The sequence below is a fragment of the Chanodichthys erythropterus genome, chromosome 21 (genome assembly GCF_024489055.1).
Source record: "Chanodichthys erythropterus isolate Z2021 chromosome 21, ASM2448905v1, whole genome shotgun sequence".
In the NCBI taxonomy this organism is placed as follows: domain Eukaryota; kingdom Metazoa; phylum Chordata; class Actinopteri; order Cypriniformes; family Xenocyprididae; genus Chanodichthys; species Chanodichthys erythropterus.
In genome coordinates this window covers 37,882,462-37,904,356 of record NC_090241.1, presented here as the reverse complement: position 1 = coordinate 37,904,356, position 21,895 = coordinate 37,882,462, and the positions used below count along the sequence as shown (strand labels likewise).

Here is a 21,895-nt window from a genome sequence, read left to right as displayed (position 1 = left end):
GCATATAGGCGTGCCTGGAAACATTTGAAATAACGCACCTGCATTTGAAATAACGAACTGTGAACCCAGCCGCGAGTCCTAAAGCACCAGATACAGCTTAGCAATAGCAGCGTCTCACACTCGGGTACAAAAACAGTTACAGCTGTCGTGTCAATATATGAGGATATGAACACATGAACTTCATCTCTAGAGCTGCTTTGAGAGTTACTTCACAAGCTTTTCACTGTTTCATTTGAGGAAAAACTACCATCAAATACACACTGCAACTAAAACTAAAAGCTCTTCATCACAAACCGTCAAAATAAGTTTGGTTTCTAGAAATTCACAAATATTTCACTCATACTAAATACTAAAATGTACTTCTCAGAGTAATTTAAGTAACATTAAAGTCCCCCTGTAGTCAATTATTTTATTTCTTAAAACTCTTCTTTGACAAATGACATATTTAAAAAAAAAAATTAAAGTGAGAAATTTCTTCATGCCTTAAAATACTGTTAAGCAACATAATACTGTTGCTATAGTGATCAATTTGTTTGTGTTGTGGATATTTAAGAAAAAAGCTTGCTTTGCTTCATATATTCAGTTTAATTTCTGACGCTTAAATTGATTTAAATTATGAATTGGTAAAACGCCTTTTGCAAAACGGTCTGAATCCACTTGCATTCATTTGGACTGCTCTCACTCAATCAGCTGAAGCAATTTCTCAGTAAAACAGACAGTATCGAGAGAACAAGCAGCCGTTTTCCTCTATGAACGCGCCAAATGGATGTTTGTCAATTTCGTTGCTTTTTGGAGTTTTCAGATTTAAAAAACTTCAGATGAAATTCTGCAGGCGCCCGTGCCTTCTCCGTAGGCTACATGAAATAAATGCACATCCTTGAATAAGCGCAGATTTCCAGCTATTTACTTGAACTTATCAGGTAGGCTAATATCTCTGGTTTGATCCATCCAGAGGCGGCCCAAATCAGAATTTATAATGGACTGAATAGCTCTCTCAGAACTTGACGTGCGATTCCACGCTGACTGACATATGCACATGAATCACGGTCACGCACACGCTCAGAGCAATATTGTTTTAGCTATGTTTTATAGTATTAAAATATTTCGGAGGTCAAAAACATGAACTTCATTGGCTTTACTTCAAGTCAGCTGTCACTTTACTTTGGCGCGAGCCCCTATGCGTTCGCACACTTGGCACAGCCCTTGCGACCAGTGGTGTAGTCCAAACAAAAAAAAACAAAAAAACAACGTAACAGTAAATGTATTTTATGTTGTTGTTCACTATAGTAACAGGTTTCATTAAAAACAAATAAATACAGTGCATTATAAAATTGGAAATTGGTTGACATTTTTCATGCTTTACAGTTTAATTATTTAAACATGCTGCTTTAGAATTATATTCACTGTGAAAAGTGATATTTCTGAAATTAAAGTTTTATTTTATTTGAAAAGGGTGTTAAAAAAGCCAATTATTCAAAATCTAATTTATTAACATTATAAAAATGTGGTCATGAGTTTCAAAAACAAACAAAAACCGTAGTCAGGCTGAATGAAAATTTAAACCACACTCTGTCGGTAGGTGGCGCTTGAAAAGCAAAAATAGAGCTGTTTCCCCGGTAACCTCTGCGCACTTGTAAGCTTATCAGTTTCATAGAATTTTCTACTTCATTGTGTCGTAAAAAGTCAAACTATATCATATTCCATTTATGAAAAATAGCAACCTACACATAGCCTGTAGAAACAACAGAACATGTCACAGGTGTAATATAAATCTAGTGAAAATATATTCTATCATTTCGATAATTATTCATCGTCTGGTATCGTCTGGTGTCGTTGAAAGCCCTTTGAAGCTGCACTGAAGCTGCCATTTGGACCTTCAACCGTTTGGTGCCCATTGAAACAAATGATAGGGAGAAATCCTAGAATGTTTACATCACAAACCTTAATTTCTTTTAGACTGAAGAAAGAAAGACATGGACATCTTGGATGACATAGGGGTGAGTAAAGTATCAGAACAAGTTTATTTAAAAGTGGAGTAATCCTTTTAAATAAACAAGGCTTCAGTTGCGCTGATGGTCTTTTCAGTTTGTACAGGAACTTCGCGCTTATAAAAGCTTTGAACGCATGATGTAAGCTATATAATTAATTCTTATTTACTCCCCACCATATTTCTCGCGCCGTGACCGCTGCAGTGAAAGAAATGCGCTCAATGCACTGCTCAAAACACAGAGCGGCGCGAACACGCACTGTCAAGCCTGTTTTTTATTTTTGTTTTGTTTTTTTTAGCTGGCGATGAGTGGGAAAATGTAGAATGACAGAAGTGCTCATGCACCAATTACAGCAAAGAATCGTGAGTTTACACAACAGCATTGGACACAGTTAAAGGGGAAGCTAACATGACACTATTTTATGGACTTTCTAAGCAAAAAAAGTGGGTATATGCAAATACTGATCCTTAGAAGTCATAATACGCAAACAGCCCTGAGCAAAAAGTATATGGCATATGCGTGCGTATCGCCCCGACTACACCACTGCTTGTGACGGTTCTGTCATTAATTAATATGAATTAATCTAATTAGCCTTGTAGCGAAAATTAACTCAAAGGGGAAATATTAATAATTAATTATGATTAATTATGAATATGCAAATCCGTTAATCAGATTAACTGGACGTAGCTACATTAAAACTAACATTACAATCAGTTAACCTGTTCGTCCAGTGAACGCTCAGGGTTGATTTGTTTATTAATTCTAAGAAATGTCAATTTCCAAGTTATGGAAAAAATATTTCTTATTGTACTGTACTACTCAGAGCATGTAGTCCGGATCTATCACTTAAGAGGCAATTCATTAGCAGACGGAGTCAGAACCAAACGTGTATTGTGCACAATCTTTATTAACTACCTCATAAACACATAACTAAACTAACAAACACATAACATAACATACACAAAGGGTCGCACGCACGCACACGCAAGTCAGAATGAGTAATGATAGAGTTGAACCGGGAGAGATGCTGTTTCTGGAGCTACATGAAATGTCAAAGGCAATCTGGAAAGGAATCATCAGTTTCTTCAGCAATAGCAACGGTACATCTTACAAATTAATACTAAATTGCTATTTAGTGTTAAAATGTGCGATACTTGCAAGGTACCCTTAGGCTGAGGAGCATCGGCTCTGCCATCTGAGGAGAGGTCTTGAGGATTCAGTCCGGAGTTTTTATCAGTCTTTTCCATGTTGGATGAGGAGCACATGGCTCGTTTGCAGGCCTCGCCTAGGCCGGCCACAAGGACAGTCCGTTCGGTCGTTCAGGAGCAAGGAGAAAGAGAGGGAGTGGCACTATCCACAGACTTTTAACCTCTGGTCAAAGCCAACCTCTTAGCAATGATGTGGGCCAATGAGGATGTTGTATTTCCGGGTGACATACACCTCCCCTTGTTGGGGCTTTTATGACCGATTAAGATTAAACTGGCTGAGATTTGAAGGACTATTACAAGATCCTTGTAATACTTATGTGTTGCGCAGGTATGGACATACCGCATACACAAACATTCAAATCTTCCTGCTGGGAACCCGTAGACTCTAAACATGGCATGATTGAAGTTACCTTTCATGTCATACCACTTAAAAATCATAAAACATGCAGTTCAATAGTACAATACAACAACAGTAATAATGGATACCATTTCCTGAGATTACCATTTCTTTTATAGAACAGTCTGTCTATAAGTTAGTGCAGTAACATCTGTGTTCTGTGTGGAACATGCAGGGAAAATGCAGAGTTTTGTGTCTCTTTTCTGCTCTCCATGCGGCATTTATTGGTGCAATAAAGTTTGTAACAGAACTTCTCAGGGGATTGAAGCCAGGCTCCAGAATGAGGTTAAAACCATTGGTTAACTAGCAAATAATCGTGTGTGATTTGTCTCAATCATTACAGCCTTTTTATTGACCACATTATCAAACGGCTAATAATGTTGCTAATGTTACAGACACCCTTTCTGTTCTTTATCTCGGAGTCAGACAGCTTCCTTCTAACAATCAGTATCCTTACAAACACTTTGAACAACTCAGAATGTCAGTGGAGAAAGGCATATAGTTCATCATAACATCTTAATAGACTTGCTATATTGCTAAATCTACACAATTTTTCATATCAACAGAAAATATACCGGGATAACCTGGCTTCTCTCGAGACTTTCCTGCTTCATAGCAGTCATAGTTAATGATATGCTAAAGCCTGCTGGCACGTTGTGATTTTGATGTCACAGACTACCTTGTAACCAAACACCCACGATTTCAAACCGTGGGTTTTAGACTGTCTTTGATTTACTACAGTTTCAAACATAAAATACTCAGCAGTGGTGCCGACTTATGAATTTGCACATGGTTTGTCTTAAAGCATATTAAAAACACTACATAGGCATATAAACAACATTAAAAAATAAATAACTAATAATTTTGTAACTCCAGAAGTATTTATCTTAAGGTCTTTTTCATATTTTTATTAACCTAATTATTAAACTAATTATATAAAATTGTAGTAAGTATACTATAAATGAACTGATTCTATGACTTTTTGTCATTCAAACTGACAAAAAAAATAAGGCTTAAGAGATTTCTCATCTTGTAATGTCGGCAAAAGCACAGCAATGAATGGGTTAAACTCTAAACCATCAAGACTGAAAAATACACACATACACAGAGAGAGGCAGTGGGTGATCCAAGGATCAGTTGGAGACTTTATCAGTTGAGCCAGAATATTCAGTAACATTAAAAAAAAAAAAATAATAATAATAATAATAATCTGACAGAAAATGGTCTGTGAAAATGTCTAAAAATGTCCAAATGTTAATGCCTAATAAAAGTCATTATGTTTGGCCACACTGTTTTCAGCAACAGTAGGGCTATGCTATGTATTACATTTGATTTAATTTCAACCAAATAGCACTAATATGCTTTTTTTTTTTTTTGTTACTTGCACATACTGCATTAATTGAAAATTTAATATTTTTATTTTATTTTAAAATGAATGGTGTATAATTTGTTTTGAAGATGAGACGTTTCCTGTTTACCTTTGTCATTACTGTAATTACTCGCAATGGCAACACTATTCAAGATTTCCAATATCTTTGCAATTTAGCCATCCTCAAAGTCTTGTCATGTTCAGAAAGTTTGTAAATCTCCTAGGAGTAGTAAAAAAGTTAAAAGAATTATGAATTTGAATTTTTTGTTTGTTTGTTTTTTTAAATAGTACACTTGGAAAAAAAACAATGACTGTAAATTGGAAAGTTGCTCGGCTCTATGAAAACAGTATATGTACCAAGTTTGGTAATACTAAAAAGGTAAAAAGGTGGTGTTATAGAGTTTGGTGGCAATTGGATAAATCCCCTAGAACAGTGGTTCCCGAACTTTTTAGAGTGGAGTACCCCCTGAGGCATTTACCATTCTTCTGCATACCTCCTCTCTTCCACTTAGACTCCACCTTTTCCATTTAAGGGACAATATTTGCCCCCTTAATTTGACTTTCCAGTGCATTTATCATCTTTATAAATACCTTTACAACATTAACAATTTTTTATAAAAACTATTTTCAATAGAGAAATATGCAATGATGGTAAATACTAATGCTGCCTTCACAAGCTATTGGAAATTTGATAATTCCCACTTCTGAAGTCATGATTATGAGCTCATCTCATAAAAGTTTCGAAATTGTAGGGCGTTCATGTGCAATTTTTACCTAGAAAACTTGTATTTACTATAATTCCGAGAGCACGTGAAGGCAGCATAAAATTTAAAACTTAATGCATGAGTCATCGAGTCATTCGTTCATTCAGCTACGAAGCAAATGGCTGTATTTATTAATGAATCATTCAATTAATGACTTTCTCAAATTATTAGTTCAAAGCTGCAGATTCATTCATGAAACACCTCTGTGTTGTAGTTCTGCTGTGGCTTTTGTTGGAACTATTATTTTGTTGCAGAACAGAGCAAATGCTGATAATACTGTGAAGGACATCACTTAATATTACCCTTTTGAGGTGTAAGTGGATAATTATTGTGTATATAGAATATTTGTATATTGTTTGTCTACACCAGTCGGGAGTAGTGCTCCTAATCTCGTTGTATACAAATGCAATGACAATAAATGCTTTCATTTCATTTTCATTTCATTTCATTGTTTGTTGAGCTGTTGTATAAAATCAATGTCACATTTGCAATTGTGTGGATATTTAGATTTCCATTCTTGCTCATATAATATCAACATTAAAAACAAGAACTCACAAAAGTATGTTTGGTGTCAAGAGTTTGAATCTTAAATTGATTATGCACCTTCTGTGCCAGGCTATTTGTTTTTCATGCTAGTAAGTGCTAAATCTACAGGTATATTGTCAAGAACGGCAGTAATGTAGCTCGATTTGCTAAGGCAGTAGACTGCACGCAACCTATCCACTTGTTAAGTCGTGACGTAAAGAACGCAGTTTCCGGGTCCAAGCCTCGACTCGTTTCACTTGAGAATGCCATCGATGGCCATTTATGAGCGCTATTTATTCATATTAAACATCAATCATTTAAAAAAGTTAAACATTTTAAATACTTAGTCTACACAACAGTCTCCCTGCTCACAGCGTCACAGATATTAATATTTTGATGATTTATAAAAGATGAATCATTGTCTGGCCATCTGGAATTTTTATATGGGGATAAAGGTTGTAATTATATATTTTTTTGTAGTATTACACCACATCGTGTATGTATATTAGCACCATTTGTTTTCTTGTGGTATGAGATAGAGCGTTAGGACCCGGAAGCGCTGCCGCGTGACGTCAGACTTAACAACTGGATATGCACCCATATGCATGCTGCTGTCAGTTCAAAATTCTGTTTTGTTTTTAAAGCTCTTAATGATCAAGCCCCCTCTTATTTAAATGATCTTATTATTCCATATTCATCTAGTAGATCCTTAAGGTCTGCAGTTCAGTATCTCTTCTGCAGTTCAGTATCTCGATGTCCCTCGACCACGTTTGAAAACCAAGGGTGACAGAGCTTTTTAAATTGGTGCCCCTCGCTTATGGAATCAGTTGCCACTGGATATTCGCCTTGCACCTTCTATTATCATTTTTAAGAGGCTTCTCCCAGGAGTTTTAATTTAGTTTTAGTTCTGTGTTATTGTAGTATATTGTCTACTATGTTGTTTTATTCTGATTTTATTTTATTTTATTTATTATTATTATTATTATTCTATACTCTGTTCAGCACTTTGGTCAGCTTTGCTGTTTTTAAATGTGCTATATAAATAAAATTTACTTACTTACTACTTATGGAAATGGATGCTGTCTGTTTTGACCGCAACAGATGTGGTATTTTGATTAAATGTCATGTATTTACGGTATTGTGCCTGTTAGAAATACATGCTCGGTTTTAATGTTAAATGAATGAGACAACTCAGGATTTTGTTTCCCTTACAACCTGTCATCCCAGGGGTACACCCTAGGACAGTGGTTTTCAACCTGTGGGCCACGGCCCCCCAGTGGGTTGCAGTGATATTACAGGAGGCCAACATTTACTATTAATAACGTAAGTTTGTTAAAGGGATAGTTCACCCAAAAATTAAAAATTATCCCATAATTTACTCTCCCTCAAGCCATCCTAGGTGTATATGACTATCTTCTTTCAGACGAACACAATCTGTGATACATTTAAAAAATATCCTTAGTCCTCCAAGGTGTATAATGGTTGTGAAAGGGTTTTAAAACGCACACAAAAAATGCATCCATAATGAAAATAATCCATACGGCTCTAGAGGATTAATGAAGGCCTTTTGAAGCTAAGGGATGTGTTTTCGTAAGAAAAATATCCATATTTAAAACTTTATAAATTCAAATAACTAGCTTCCGGTGAACGACTGTACGCATGCTGCGCAAGATCGATTTGTGCATTATGCGTATGGTCATCTGCCAGAAGGTAGTTATTTGAATTTATACATTTTTAAATATCCATATTTTTCTTACATAAAGTAATCCATATGGCTCCAGAGTGTTAAAGGCCTTCTGAAGTGAGGGATGCATTTTTGTATGATCCCTAAATATGCCCTAAAATGTGGGTTCACTTGCAACAGCGACATGGTTTGTGCACTTATTGTGCAATTATTTTGAAGCTAATACTAACAAATTACTGCATTAGCTCACTACTTGATGACCAATGCTATTTTCTGTCAGGACTTGTATAAATTGTCAGTTTCCTTGTTTAATTTTTAATTTTTATTTTTATTTTATTTTTTTCAATCTTTCACAGATGGAGTACTGTTCTTAAGGCAGACCACCAGCTTGTTGTTTTGTTCAGCACAGAACAGGTTCTCTTTGAAGTCTCTTTGATTCATTGAGGATATTTTTTCTATCGGTGCATAAGGAGAGCCTGTAAATAAACTTGATAAGGTTTTGTTTGTTTCAGAGAGGAGAGCACTGGCTGTATGCTCATAGATTTAACCCCAACACTCTTGTGAAACACAGACTTGAGACTGAACCTTGTCTCTCTGCACCTATCAGCTTCTCTGCCAGATGCAGGGGTAGTAACATACATCTGTTGTACTTGTGTAAGTCTCTTTTCATTCATTGTCATCTTACAAGAAAGAAAATTTTGTACTACTAGCAACCCAATAACTCTGCATCATTTTAGGTTTGAATGGCAGCTTGTATGAGAGTGTGTTGCCACTCAGAAGTTCAGCTACAGGAGCTGAAGGTGTCCAGGCTCTACCTCGCTCCCTGCTTCTCAATCTGCCTCTGGGAGAGGAAGAACTGATATCTGGTGCTGCTGTTATGCTTGATGAGGCACATGTAGCTGTAGTTGGATTCCCCCACCCCTCTGCTGGACATTGCAAAGGTGATTATCCTTCCTTAATCCTGATATTCCATCTTATTCTCTAGGGAAGTGCAATATTATAGTTGATGATATATAGTTGATTATTATGCAAGCAGATATTATTGACCATGTAACTCACTCAGTAATATAATGAAACATTTACAAAGAAAACACACCATCTTCCTCAACCAATGCACTGTATTTACTATGTCTCTGTCCTCTCCCAGCTCCAATTCCCCTGCCTCAGGCGAAGGTAACATTTATTATAAAACAGGTCTTTAGTTAATACCACTGGGAATCAAATACTTGAGGTCAGGAATCGGATACTTGTTATAAAATTAAAATTTGGATTCCTCTTAACGATTCCTTTGTGTGCATTTCAATATGACTTTAAACCATTCAAGCGCCAGACGACTCGCATACTGTTTTCTGTGCTGCATGCACATCCAACGTGCGCTCACAGAAAAAAGTGATTTTAAAGCATTTACACACAAGACATCTTGTGCGCTGTTTATAACGATTACGCTATCAGTCTCATAGTGAAAAACATTTTATAAACGTAGAAGTGAAATCTTGTTGTAGTTTTGAAATCTGGGTAGTCATGCGTTTTAAAATCACATACAGGGGAAGTTTGGTCCCGTCAACAAGGCATGCAAAAATTAAAGTCACGCGGGTCTTAGACGGTTAGCTTTTCTTTGACTGTTTTGTTTTTAAGACTCTTTTTGCCCTTGTGATCTTCTAAAATTACACTGTGACAAACTGTATTTCTTGTCACAATCGTATTACACGTATTTGGCTCCACCTATTGTTGCTGGTTTATTATTTACATGTAAAAGTCTAGACCCAAGACTATCCTGTTTTTTCAGATGTATTTCTAAGAAGAAAAATCATTGTCTTATATTCAGAACAGTTATACAAGTAGTGCAGTTTCATTCCACTTTTGGCGTGTAAACATTATATTGAACATTTACTGAACTTTGTTATTTTATAGAGAAATTATATTGGGATTAATTATCGTTATTATTTTATTGCCTAGCCCTATCCTCCTTTTCATTGTTATTGTATTGTTTTTTTTTTTTCTCCATTAATTGTTGCTTTCTTATCATGTTAATATATTTTTAACAGGGACGAGCTTGTACAATATAAGACTTTTGTAAACACATTATCTTGTTACAAACAGAATATCTTCTACTTCTCTTTATCCCAGAAATTATCAATCTTGCACACCCCTACTCTTCACATTCTTATCAATGACATTTAGTGCTGGATATTTTACTCCCCTCCCTCTTTTATCACTTGATATCTGATTGGTGCAATGATCACTGGAATGTTGTCATTCATAGATTACCTTTGCATCTGGAACACACATTTCCAAACTCTTCAGGCTAGTAAAGAAATGGCTGGAAGGATCTATAGTCAGGTGTGATTTTTATTATTGTATTTATTTATTTGTTTGTTTGTTTTTGTTTATTTTTTACTTTTCACAAAGATAATACACAAGTTTAATACTGCACTAAAACACATTGTTTCTCCTGAATACAGTTGTGGTGTTATTCTGGGAAGCTATACGTCCCTCATGGGAAGATGCTGTCAGTAATTCCTTTTGAGTGCCAGAAGTCATCTCTTGCAGCTACAATGGGAAAACTGAAGCAGAGTCAGAGTGGTAAAGACTTTTCTGCTGAAATATGAAACATATGCCTTACTTTTCTAGAGTGACATATGAAATGTGGCAAAACATGCCATGATGTTTTGTCTTTGTCAGAATCCAAGTCATGTAGCCTTTTGTCTTCCTGGACTGCCCAGCCTCATGGTAACATCACCCAGACACCAGGAATCAAGAGCAGGATGTCAACAAGAAATGTAAGAGACAAGAGAATTCTTTCCTAGAATTCTGTTTTTGCAGTGGGGAGGTTCATGCAACCCCCACCCCAAACCCTTACTTTTCCATAACTGAATGCAAAACATGAGGGTCAGCATGTAAGGAGGGGGTAATCGCTGGCAGCTGAGTAATAGTGAGAGAGGTGCATGTATTCAATTATATGAAGACTGTCTCACGTACATTATGGTATACATGTTGAGATAATCCATCATAGTCATACAGCCTGTTAGAAGCTATAAATACCATATGAAAATTAAACTTGTCAACAGAATTGTTTAGCTCAGGCAAACCATTCAAACAACCACTGCGCTACATGAGCAGCTTATCTAGATCATGGTTAGTAGGGTTGTCAAACATGCCAGAACTACAGGTACAAGTCGGTACTAAAAGAATTTCTGCAATGCCAAAAGCACAGAGTGCTGGGTATATTCGGTGCTTGCTGATAGATTTACAGCATTTTTACAAACATTTTTACATCATGATTGATCTTGAAGACGTCCACGATCAACTGTTCAAGTGAACCATAAAGATTGTGATCTTTTATGTCCTCGTAATAATATTAAAATACAGAAATGACTGCCTACTAGATCACCTGTGCTTAATGGCAAAATTATATCCTGTGTCTCTGTCATGTGTCTTTCATGTGTGGTGACGCATTTAAAAAATAAATCAACAGCAGTAGGACTGTGCACAACAGGGTCGGTGCCAAGTGGGGTGCATTCACAGGTCATGCCCCCCAAACAAGTTACTGTGCCCCCACCCACCCAATGGTGTGCTTTCTCCCCTCCAAATCATGTTACGTGATAAAGCATGTCTACTGCGGGATGTGCTTTATTTTAAAAAGGAGTCATTAAAAGCTCATTAAACTGCAAAAAAATTCACCCCACATGCTTTTTGTGTGCACGCTGCGAGATGGAGAAACATTTGGGAAAGAAATTGGATGCGTGTCATATTAGTTCCATGCATTCAGTCTTAAAGCCTAATGCAAATACCTGCTGCTGTCTGTGTCATTAAAGGGTTAGTTCACCCAAAAATGAAATTTGTCATTAATTACTCACCCTCATGTCGTTCCACACCCTTAAAACCTTCGTTCATCTTCTGAACAAAAAAAATATTTTATTTTTGTTAAAATCCGAGAGTTATGACTCGTCCATATACATCAATATAATCACCACTTTCAAGGTCCAGAAAGGTACTAAAGACATCTTTAATAGTCAACGTAACTGCAGTGGTTCAACCTTAATTTTATGAAGCAAAGAATACTTTTTTGTGCAAAAACAAGACAAAAATGTCTTTATTATTGATTGAATGTTTTGAAGCTACAGTTAATTCTTAACATACAACTGTTTTGATTTCATCAACTTTAGAAGCCTAAAATAAACTTCTAGGATTTAAAATAAATATTATGAATAATGTAAACAATACAATTTTAGATTCTGCTCTGTTTCTGTTAACCAAATAATCAAGTATGTGATTGCCCATTATGCTGGGAGAACATGGGTCATCAGGTTTTAACGAAGATTCGTTTTAACGAAATTTAACTTAAGATTTAAGTTGAACTTAAAGGATTAGTCCACTTTTAAATGCACTTTTCCTGATAAATTTACTCACCCCCATGTCATCCAAGATGTTCATGTCTTTCTTTCGTCAGTCGAAAAGAAATAAAGGTTTTTGAGGAAAACATTCCAGGATTATTCTCCTTATAGTGTATTTCAATGGCTACCAACAGATTGAAGGTCCATATTACAGTTTCAGTGCAGCTTCAAGGGCTTTAAACGATACCAGACGAGTAATAAGGGTCTTATCTAGCGACATGTTCGGTCATTTTCGAAAAAAATACAACCGTTTATGCTTTATAAACAAAATATCGCCTTGAACGTACTTTCCGCTTCCGCATTCTTCATAACTCTTACGCTGAATGTTCTACGCCTTCCCTATTCAACTTATGGAAAAAACGAAACTGGCACCGCGTTCGTTCTGTAAGTAGAATAGGGAAGGCGTAGGACATTCAGCGTAAGCGTTATGAAGAATGCGGAAGCGGAAAGTACGTTCAAGGTGATATTTTGTTTATAAAGCATAAACGGTTGTATTTTTTTTTTTCAAAAATGACCGATCGTTTTGCTAGATAAGACCCTTATTTCTCATCTGGTATCATTTAAAGCCCTTGAAGCTGAACTGAAACTGTAATATGGACCTTTAACCTGTTGGTAGCCTTTGAAATACACTATAAGGAGAATAATCCTGGAATGTTTTCATCAAAAACCTTCATTTCTTTTCGACTGACGAAAGAAAGACATGAACATCTTGGATGACATGGGGGGTGAGTAAATTTATCAGGAAAAGTGTATTTAAAAGTGGACTATTTTAAGAACTTTTATTTTACAGAAGTGTACTACAGTGTATTTTTGTATATGTGCACTACAGTATATTGTATGGGACTGGCTCAGTTTTTAAATGGAAAATAAATAAATAAATCACTTTGTTGAACATTGCAGACCCCTGTGCTAAATAAACTATTAACACCGAAAATTTAACCTATTGTAGTTCTTAAAATTTGAAATACCATTTAATTACATTGTAACTTGTGAATATACTGAACTATGTTGTCTTTTTGTGTGTGGCACTATTAGTAGTATGCAGAAAACATTCAACTGCAGTGCATAATCAATTTATGATCCATCAAGCATGTGTCTTAGTACTTTGAATTGAAAACAGAGCTCATTGTCATTTATAGTAATTGTAATGTCATTGTTATTTATACTCTTTTGAAATTATTAAAAGATTAAAGGGTATCAACATAAAACAAAGTAAATCCAAATTTAGTTATAGAATTTTATTTAAAAAGGTCTTAAATATCTTTAATTTGTAATTTTATATTTTAATAACCCGAGTATGATTTTTCACCATGAAAATATCCAAATATAATAATCCAAATTGTTTGTATATAAATGTGCACTGTTTTAAATGTATTTGACTCTGTCACTTATTATATTCTTTACTTTTTCTTGCAGACATCTATTAAGTCTGCACTAACAGTGGATCAACTTATAGAACACATTAAGGTATAAAGCTGCCTGTCATTACTAAAATGGCAGAAACTTGTTTTTTTTTTTTTTCCATTCAAGATAAGTTAAGTCTTGTAATAACACAAATTCCTACATGGCTAATTCGATAATTCAAATACATGTGCACAGTTGTGTAGTTGTTTGTGTAAGCTTATTTGCAATTATATTTTTACTAAGATTTGTACACAATTGTACTCAAGTTTGCATACCCTTCGCAAGGTGTTTATCAAAGAGAATTTTTTTTTTTTTTTTTTTTTTTTTCCCAAGTATGTTAGAAGCAATTCACACAACAGACATTAACTATTTATATTAAATTTCTGAACAAAATAACTGAATCTACACATTAGCTGGTTCAATGTCTTTGTTCTTATGGTGGGGTGTAGCTTCCTCCGATTAAAGGATTAGTCCACTTTTAAATAACATTTTCCTGATAATTTACTCACCCCCATGTCATCAAAGATGTTCATGTCTTTCTTTCTTCAGTCGAAGAGAAATTAAGGTTTTTGATGAAAACATTCCAGGAACAATCAGTCATTAAAAAAAAAAAAAAAAAAAAAAAAATACTACTGTATATGCTCTATATAAACAGATTTTAAGAATTTAAAGAATGCGGAAAGCGGTAGCACGTAGGGCTGTGACGGTAGGTATGACAACTGCGCCACCACGGTGAAGTTGCCACCGCGGTTGTGGACTGTCACCGGCGGTACTGTGACATAATTTTATTTATATATATATATAATATATAATATATTTATATATATATATATATATATCTCAGAGGTCGCGTTAACTGAGAATTTTCCATTTATGGATTTTTTTTTTTAAGCAGTGACACAAAAAATCAGCCCGTCCGTCATTTTGACAGGTTATGTAGTTTGTAACTGTAATTCCCACCACTGTCCAGAAGGTGGTGAGTGCGCTCCAGTGTAGCAGCAGAGCGTGTGTTCAGTCTCCAGAAAAAAATGAAAACGATGCGCTTGATTTACACACAGACGAGCACCCTGGTTTAAATCAGTTTTATAATAATAGTTACTTATGCTTACTTACATAATTAAGTTTTGTTATTTTTCTTGCTGACTGTTTATGGTCAACGAATGGCTTTTCTGAGGTATAAAGTTACGTGACATTGTTTGCAACACTGATGACTGAGGTGATACAGATTTCGGTAAGCTACTGTATCAACATATTTTTTTAATTTTCATGTTTATTTTATGTACATTAGTAAAGAGGAAAGGATGATCGCATTCACTCACAATCCGTGACAAGTGTTCAAGATGAAAACTGAAAAGTGACAGTCTTTGATCAACTTTCTTTTCATAATATAAATAAATGCATAGCCTATGCCTATTTGTTCATCAAAATGACAGCGAAAGGCAAGGCTAACGCAACTTCTAATATATATAAACACCACCCCCCACCACCCCTTTGGATCCCACCACGCAACACCGGCGGTTGTTTGTGATTTACCACCGCGGTAGTAAACATTTGCCACCGTCACAGCCCTAGTAGCACGTACAAGGTGATCATTTGTTTATATAAAGCAAATAGTTTTTTTTTTTTTTTTTTTTTTTTAAATGACCGATCGTTTCGCTAGATAAGACCCTTATTCCTCGTCTGTTATTGTTTAAAGCCCTTTGAAGCTGCACTGAAACTGTAATTTTGACCTTCAACCATCTGGAGGCCATTGAAGTCCACTATAAGGAGAATAATCCTGGAATGTTTTCATCAAAAACCTTAATTTCTTTTCGACTGACGAAGGAAAGACATGAACATCTTGGGTGACATGGGGTGAGAAAATTATCAGGAGAATTTTATTTAAAAGTGGACTAATCCTTTAATGAGTATATTTTGATAGTTGTACATGACACCGTGTTTACACTAGACATGATAAAAGCAAATAAAACTCATTATAATCATTGATGCTACAAATTCCTGACAGTAAACTGATGCCCCGTTCTGTTTTTGACATACTTCATGCACTCGCGCTGCTACTGACACGGAATAATAAATTGATTTTCAAAGGTCGCTTTTTCAACAGCCTTTGCAAATTAATTGTTCAATCATTTGTAAAGATGCAATGTGTGGTTTTTGCTAGACTGGTGCTGGAGAGGATGTACAAGCAGAGGTGGGTGAGTTTATTCGTCTGACTCCGCAGACTGACCTCCAGCTGGCAACAGGCAGAATGGCATTAGAGCTAGTCTCAAGATCCCTGACAGATGCCAACTTCTACCCTCAGTGTGCATTTCTGCAGCTGTTGGAGACTCGGTACCTCTGCTACAGGTTTGACCACACATGATCAGCTCTGTGGACACATTTTGTCTTCTAGCTACTAGTGTTTTGTGTGTATCTATCCTCATTGTTTTCTTGTTTTGTTTTTTTTGGAAATGCAGTGTGTGCCCTGAACTGCTGTCACTGGCCATGGTAAAGAAAGACTTCCATCTCTGTCAGATTGCTTTCCAAATTTTTCCTGACATTCCTGAAGCTGTCACCTGTGCTTGTCTTAAAGCTATTCTCAGGTGAGTCCTGTGCTTACCTGCTTAACGACATTCATACCTTTACACCCAATAACACTAAGCTTCAGCGCATTTGCACAAATGTCTTTTTAAAAAGAACTGATGTAAAACTGATTTTATAAAAATCTTGTCTGACTACAGTACTCCAGACTCAGAGATTGAGACTGTGAATCTTGACACAGAGAGTGTCATCTTCATGAAAGTGCTGACTCAGACTCAAAGTGGATTGGAGGAGGAGGGTGGGCAGCAGAACGGCTTTTGCCCCCCAGCACTAGAGAGTGATGTGTCTGACACCCCCTGCAGCAAGCTACAAAGAGATCCCTTAGCCCTGGATATGAGCTGTCCTGTGGGGTTACACAAGGGTGCTCTTCTGTATCCTTCATCAAAACCAGTGTATTAAAAAAAAAACAATGTATGACTCTTGTTCTTTTCCATTTTTGGTTGTTTTGGATGTTTTCTTTAACCTATAGGATAGAAATGAGGTTCTGCAGACAGCATACAGTGACAAGCCCCTGCTACCACATCTAAAAGATCTCACGGTTCCAGAGGTCATTGTAAGTATCTAGCCTATGTTGGTATAGAGTTTCCCATTATTTGGTATCCTAATTTGTGGAACAGACGTAGATGCCTTTTCCCCCCTCACCCCAATGAACATTGGCCAGTTTTTGACCAGGTTTTGTAGGGTCAAAAGTTTTTGTAAAATGAAGAGTTTGGACTTGTCCCAGATGGCACCCTAAGCCCTTGCAGCAGAGTCCACACTTTCATGACACACAATGCTGCTTGTTGGGTAGATATCTGCTACGGAGCATGCATCAAGGGAGCAAATAGAGGCCTCAAATGGGGTGCTTGTGCACGCAGCACAAGTGTGCAAGACTGCACAAAACTCTAGAAGAAAATGGTGACATTGTCCAGCTTAAGCAAGTTCAGTATTGATTCATCCCGTTGTAAAAATCATTAAATTAATTAAAACTAAAATTAATAACTAGTTTATCTATACAACAGCTCTGGAGAAAACAGTGATGTCATCGTCCAGCTCAGTTCAATTCACATTCAATGGTGTCAATGCAGGCAGATCAAAAACATTTGCTGAATATCAAGTATCCACAAGCAAGCTAAAGGCAACAGTGGCAAGGAAACCAAACTCCATCAGGTGACAAAAATGGAGGAAAAAACCCTTGGGAGAAAGGCTCAGTCGGGCAGCCAGTTCTCCTCTGGCCTATAACATAACACTGCCTGAATCATAATCATGCACTGTTTGTGTCTTAAGTCAGATTGGAATCGGAACAGTCAAAATATTTAATCCAGTTCCATCTGGCTGAAGATCGGATTCATCACGCCGATATGGAAACGGTTTTGTTGAGGATCTGTGCCACTGGCTGTCATGTCGATGAGGCCTTCACACGGGATAGTTGACAATGTAGATTACTTTTTTTATATATATATATATATATATATATATATATATATATATATATATATATATATATATATATATATATAATATATATAATATATATAATATATATATATATATATATATATAATATATAATCAACTGGCCAGAATTTTGAGATCGCAATAGACATGTGGGACTATAATGTGTTAAGAGCTCACTTAAGTACTGGGGAACTAAACCATTCAGTGCTTTTTATGTAGCAAGAGTTTAAAAACTATACTATACTATTAATGAGTCAATGCAGTATTGACAGAACTGGGCTAATATGGTCATACTTCCTGGTACTAGTAAGAACTCTTGCTGCTGCTTTTGGACCAGCTTGAGTTTTAAGTGCCTTTGTCATTGAAGAGCAGATGTCATAGTTTAGATATATTTTAAGATGGAAGAATGCGGTTTTACAGATGCTAGAAATGTGGCTTTCAAATGAAAGATTGGTATTAGAGCACATCCAGGTTCCTAACTGATGACGAAGACTTAACAGAGCAGCAATCAAGTGTTAGACATTATTCTAGGTTATTATGTGCAGTGGTTTTTGGTCCAATAATTAGAATAAGTTTTTTCTGAGTTCAGTAGTAGGAAATTACCAGTCATCCAGTTTTTTTTTTTTTTTTTTTATCGGCTGTGCATTCTGTTAATTTTGTGAATTGGTAAGTTTTGTCAGAGCGCAAAGAAATATAGAGCGGAGTATCATCAGTGTAACAGTGAAAACTAACACCATGCTTCCTAATGATATCTCCCAAGGATAGCATGTACAAAGTGAAAGGCAATGGTCCTAGCCTTGCCAGTTTGTAGCAGTAAATGAAGAGATTCAGACAGGGCCTTTATCTGTGGAAAAAAGTGTCTCTCTGAACATTGGGCAGGATGTGGAATGTTTTCTTTATAAAGCATATTGCTTATTTGTTGATTTAATTATCAGTGGTTTGTTACAGGCTTAATGGGAAGATTAAAATTTTTAATGACTTTTGCTTTCTCAATTTACTTTTTAGGTCTTTTTACAGTATCTACTTTTCATTTATCTCAAATATTCTCATGATGCCCACAAACAAATCCCAGCTCTACGGACCCCAAGTTTTTCTCAGGTCTGTAACCAAACAGTTTTGTACAATTATATTTAGTTTGCATCTTTCTAATGTTTTTGTTTGTTTGTTTTTGTTTTATAAAGATCATAGACTGGATTTGCATATTACTGGATGCTCATTTCACAGTCTTGGCTGTGGCACCAGAAGCCAAAAGACTGGTGTCGGATCTTCACAAGTTTGTGAGATCACAGGTATGGTACAGATCCTTTATTGCTGATTTGGAAATGACAGTTCTTGAATTTTATGAAGCTGAAATAACAATGTAAAGTGTCTTGCAACCCTTTTCAGGTAAAACTGTATGCTGAACTGGGCAAAATTGAGGGAAGTCTTCAAGTGCTAAAAAAGTCAAAACAATCTGAAGATTTTGGCATGTACTCCATAGAAGTAATTGAGCTCTTTTAGATTACATGCACAGATCATTTTTAATAAAATGCTGGCAATGACCTACATTCTCTGCCACTTGGCAATTTTCTTGGTTTGTTTTTAGGAAAGAAAAATTGATTGAAAGCCAAGTTTTTGTATTAATCTAAAATAATTATGAAATAAAGACTGAAGGCTTTCCAAATTGTTCTGAAATTTCATGTAAGATGTTTTCAATAAATATGCAAAATATGTTTTCAATAACTAAAAATATAGTACAGACATGTTTAACACTCTTTATTCATGTTCTATAAATCGCTTTTACCACGAGAAATGGCCCCTACTGAACTTTTATAATTTGTGAAATCTACACTATATTGCCAAAAGTTTTGGGACGTCTGCCTTTAAATGCACATGAACTTTAATGACTGTAATGAATCTTTAGCGATATTACAAGTATTTAATCAATTCATGGGTGAAATAAATGAAAGCCTTATGATTAGTTATGATACATATATCGACCCAAGAGGGAATTGTGCACATATATTGTAAATTAAAAACATTTACATTAAAAACATTTCTAAAAACATATATGATTAGTTCTAGCTTAACTAGTTGTTTAGAGAAACTATCCTAGTTTGTCCAGCAAACCATTAATTTTCTCATAGGCTACTATGCAAGAAATTTCATTCTCTGGCCACGAGAATAAATTCCTATAGCATCAAAGCGTAAAGCAGTGTTGCCGGATCGACGACAAAGAAATGACTTGGTTTTTCTGAATGAGCAGCAGAACAATCAAGCATGAATATAATGTATTTAATATATGAAATTGATAATACAAAGGTTATACAGCTAAACATACACAGAGGATATACATATATACAAAAGCGAAAGGAAAAGAGAGGTGATCAAAGATTGGCAAATTACAAACAGTTAACCTTTGAGAGCCAGCAAGGAAACTCGGTACACAAATCTTAAAGAAGTTAATAATAATTGATAATTGGTCCTCCTTCAGGAGGGTGTCCTCCGGCGGGTTTTTCAAAATAGGTTTAAACTGAAGAGTAAAATAACCAGAAAAGAAAGAGAGAGTCCATCTCCTAGGTGATGGCAGATGACTAAGGCTTGACCAAAGCAAAGCTTGTGCCAAGAAGATGGTAGTCCCGGGGAAGAATAGCGCGTGATGTAAGCACAGTCGCCTGAGACGTCTGGGAGAGACGTGCGCGAGAGGGCGATGGACAATTCATAGGCAATCGAGAGACAAGGCAAACTGTTTGTGCTTGTCTTTTATGGACAAACAAGCCAACACGCCTCCTTGGTTGAAACAACCAATGGTCAGGGTGCAATGTTTGGCGGGCAAAACTTTGTCTTTTCTTGTGGCTCGATTTGCATAATTTATGAAGTATCAGGTTGGAGTGTATTTTCTTCACAGTACCATTAAAAAGAACAATGCATTTTATAGTAATGTGACATACATTGTTGAATGAGGCATAAAGAGAGCTTTACAAAGAAACCAAACTTGTCAGGTGGCAAAAACCATAAAGGGAAGATAGTTATACAAACAGGGAAGATCCGGTATAGTAGAATCTCATTGTTTAGGATGACACTAACACACTACAGTCATAGCTTATACACTAGGGCTACATTTATGCTAATTGAAATACAGTGGCGGGTACACTTAGGCACAGTCATATTTGTGCATACAATCTTCACGTGCAGTGTGTATTTGGATTTGGCTGGAATGCCACCACATGGCTTTCAGTAATTCAATCCAAATTGACCACACTTGTTTGAAGTCACAAGCAAGATGTTCAGGGGCCGTATTCACAAAACATCTTAAGGCTAAAAGTTGCTCCTAACTTGCCGATTTAGGAGAAACTCTTAAAAATAATGGGTGTGTCAGTCCTAATTTAAGGAGTCCTAAATTTTTGCTCTGTGTATTTCACAAAGCATTTTAGCGTTAAATGTAGCTCTTAGATCTGTGAGACGTTATGAGTAGTCAAGAGGACTCCTCAGTTACTAAGACCAAATCACAAACAGTCCTAATCCACCCAAAGACACTGTACACCATTGAGGCAATAGTTAGAGATAGAGCCTTAGTTGTTGGACTTTTTCTTCATAAATGCAATTCATTTTTATTTATAGATTTTAATCTATGATGAGACGCAAAAAAAACAACAACAAAAAAACTTTAACAAATAAATAAATACTGTCTGATTACCTGTGGTAATGAGTTCACACTTACAAATGATTGAATAGAGTAAAAATATATATAAGTGTATTTGGTGTGCTGTCCAAGGGGATTGAGGGGCTCCGAGCTTGGAATTTAGCCCAAACCAAAAAGTTATCTCCGTATCCCCAGCCGAGAGTGAAGAGTGTATATTCCTCCTCTCGAGCTGATTAGAAAAACTGTTTGAATGTGTTTCTCCCAAACTTTGTTTATAAAACATAATTTGTCGCTTGAATTCTGCAATCTCTTGAGATGCAGACATCCAAGTGTTGTGAACACCAGTCAAGATGGCATTCCAGGGACCAGTTTACGACAGGGCCCATCTGTAACTGCTGGTGTGTAGGAAGATGTGCCACATCTTGGATCTTGGATGTGGATCTTTGGTGAATTAACATAAATAAATGTTCAACATCAGATAAGATGTTGGGACAACTACCAGACACCTCTTCCAGAGCAGGAAG

General features: G+C 36.0%; 1 protein-coding gene across 1 annotated transcript in view; it reads left to right on the top strand.

Annotated features, from left to right (window-relative positions):
- nol11 (nucleolar protein 11) overlaps positions 1 to 19,561 on the top strand; it is a 62,731-nt gene extending 43,170 nt beyond the window's left edge. The window contains exons 5-18 of the mRNA XM_067373285.1: positions 8,292 to 8,349; positions 8,448 to 8,589; positions 8,673 to 8,876; positions 10,199 to 10,275; positions 10,398 to 10,518; positions 10,618 to 10,715; positions 13,746 to 13,796; positions 15,895 to 16,079; positions 16,190 to 16,315; positions 16,454 to 16,684; positions 16,788 to 16,866; positions 18,755 to 18,847; positions 18,931 to 19,038; positions 19,136 to 19,561. Of these exons, the coding sequence (XP_067229386.1) occupies positions 8,292 to 8,349; positions 8,448 to 8,589; positions 8,673 to 8,876; positions 10,199 to 10,275; positions 10,398 to 10,518; positions 10,618 to 10,715; positions 13,746 to 13,796; positions 15,895 to 16,079; positions 16,190 to 16,315; positions 16,454 to 16,684; positions 16,788 to 16,866; positions 18,755 to 18,847; positions 18,931 to 19,038; positions 19,136 to 19,249 (1,687 nt within the window). The 3' untranslated portion in view covers positions 19,250 to 19,561. The remainder of the gene's footprint in view (positions 1 to 8,291; positions 8,350 to 8,447; positions 8,590 to 8,672; positions 8,877 to 10,198; positions 10,276 to 10,397; positions 10,519 to 10,617; positions 10,716 to 13,745; positions 13,797 to 15,894; positions 16,080 to 16,189; positions 16,316 to 16,453; positions 16,685 to 16,787; positions 16,867 to 18,754; positions 18,848 to 18,930; positions 19,039 to 19,135) is intronic.
- The last annotated feature ends 2,334 nt before the right edge of the window (positions 19,562 to 21,895 follow it).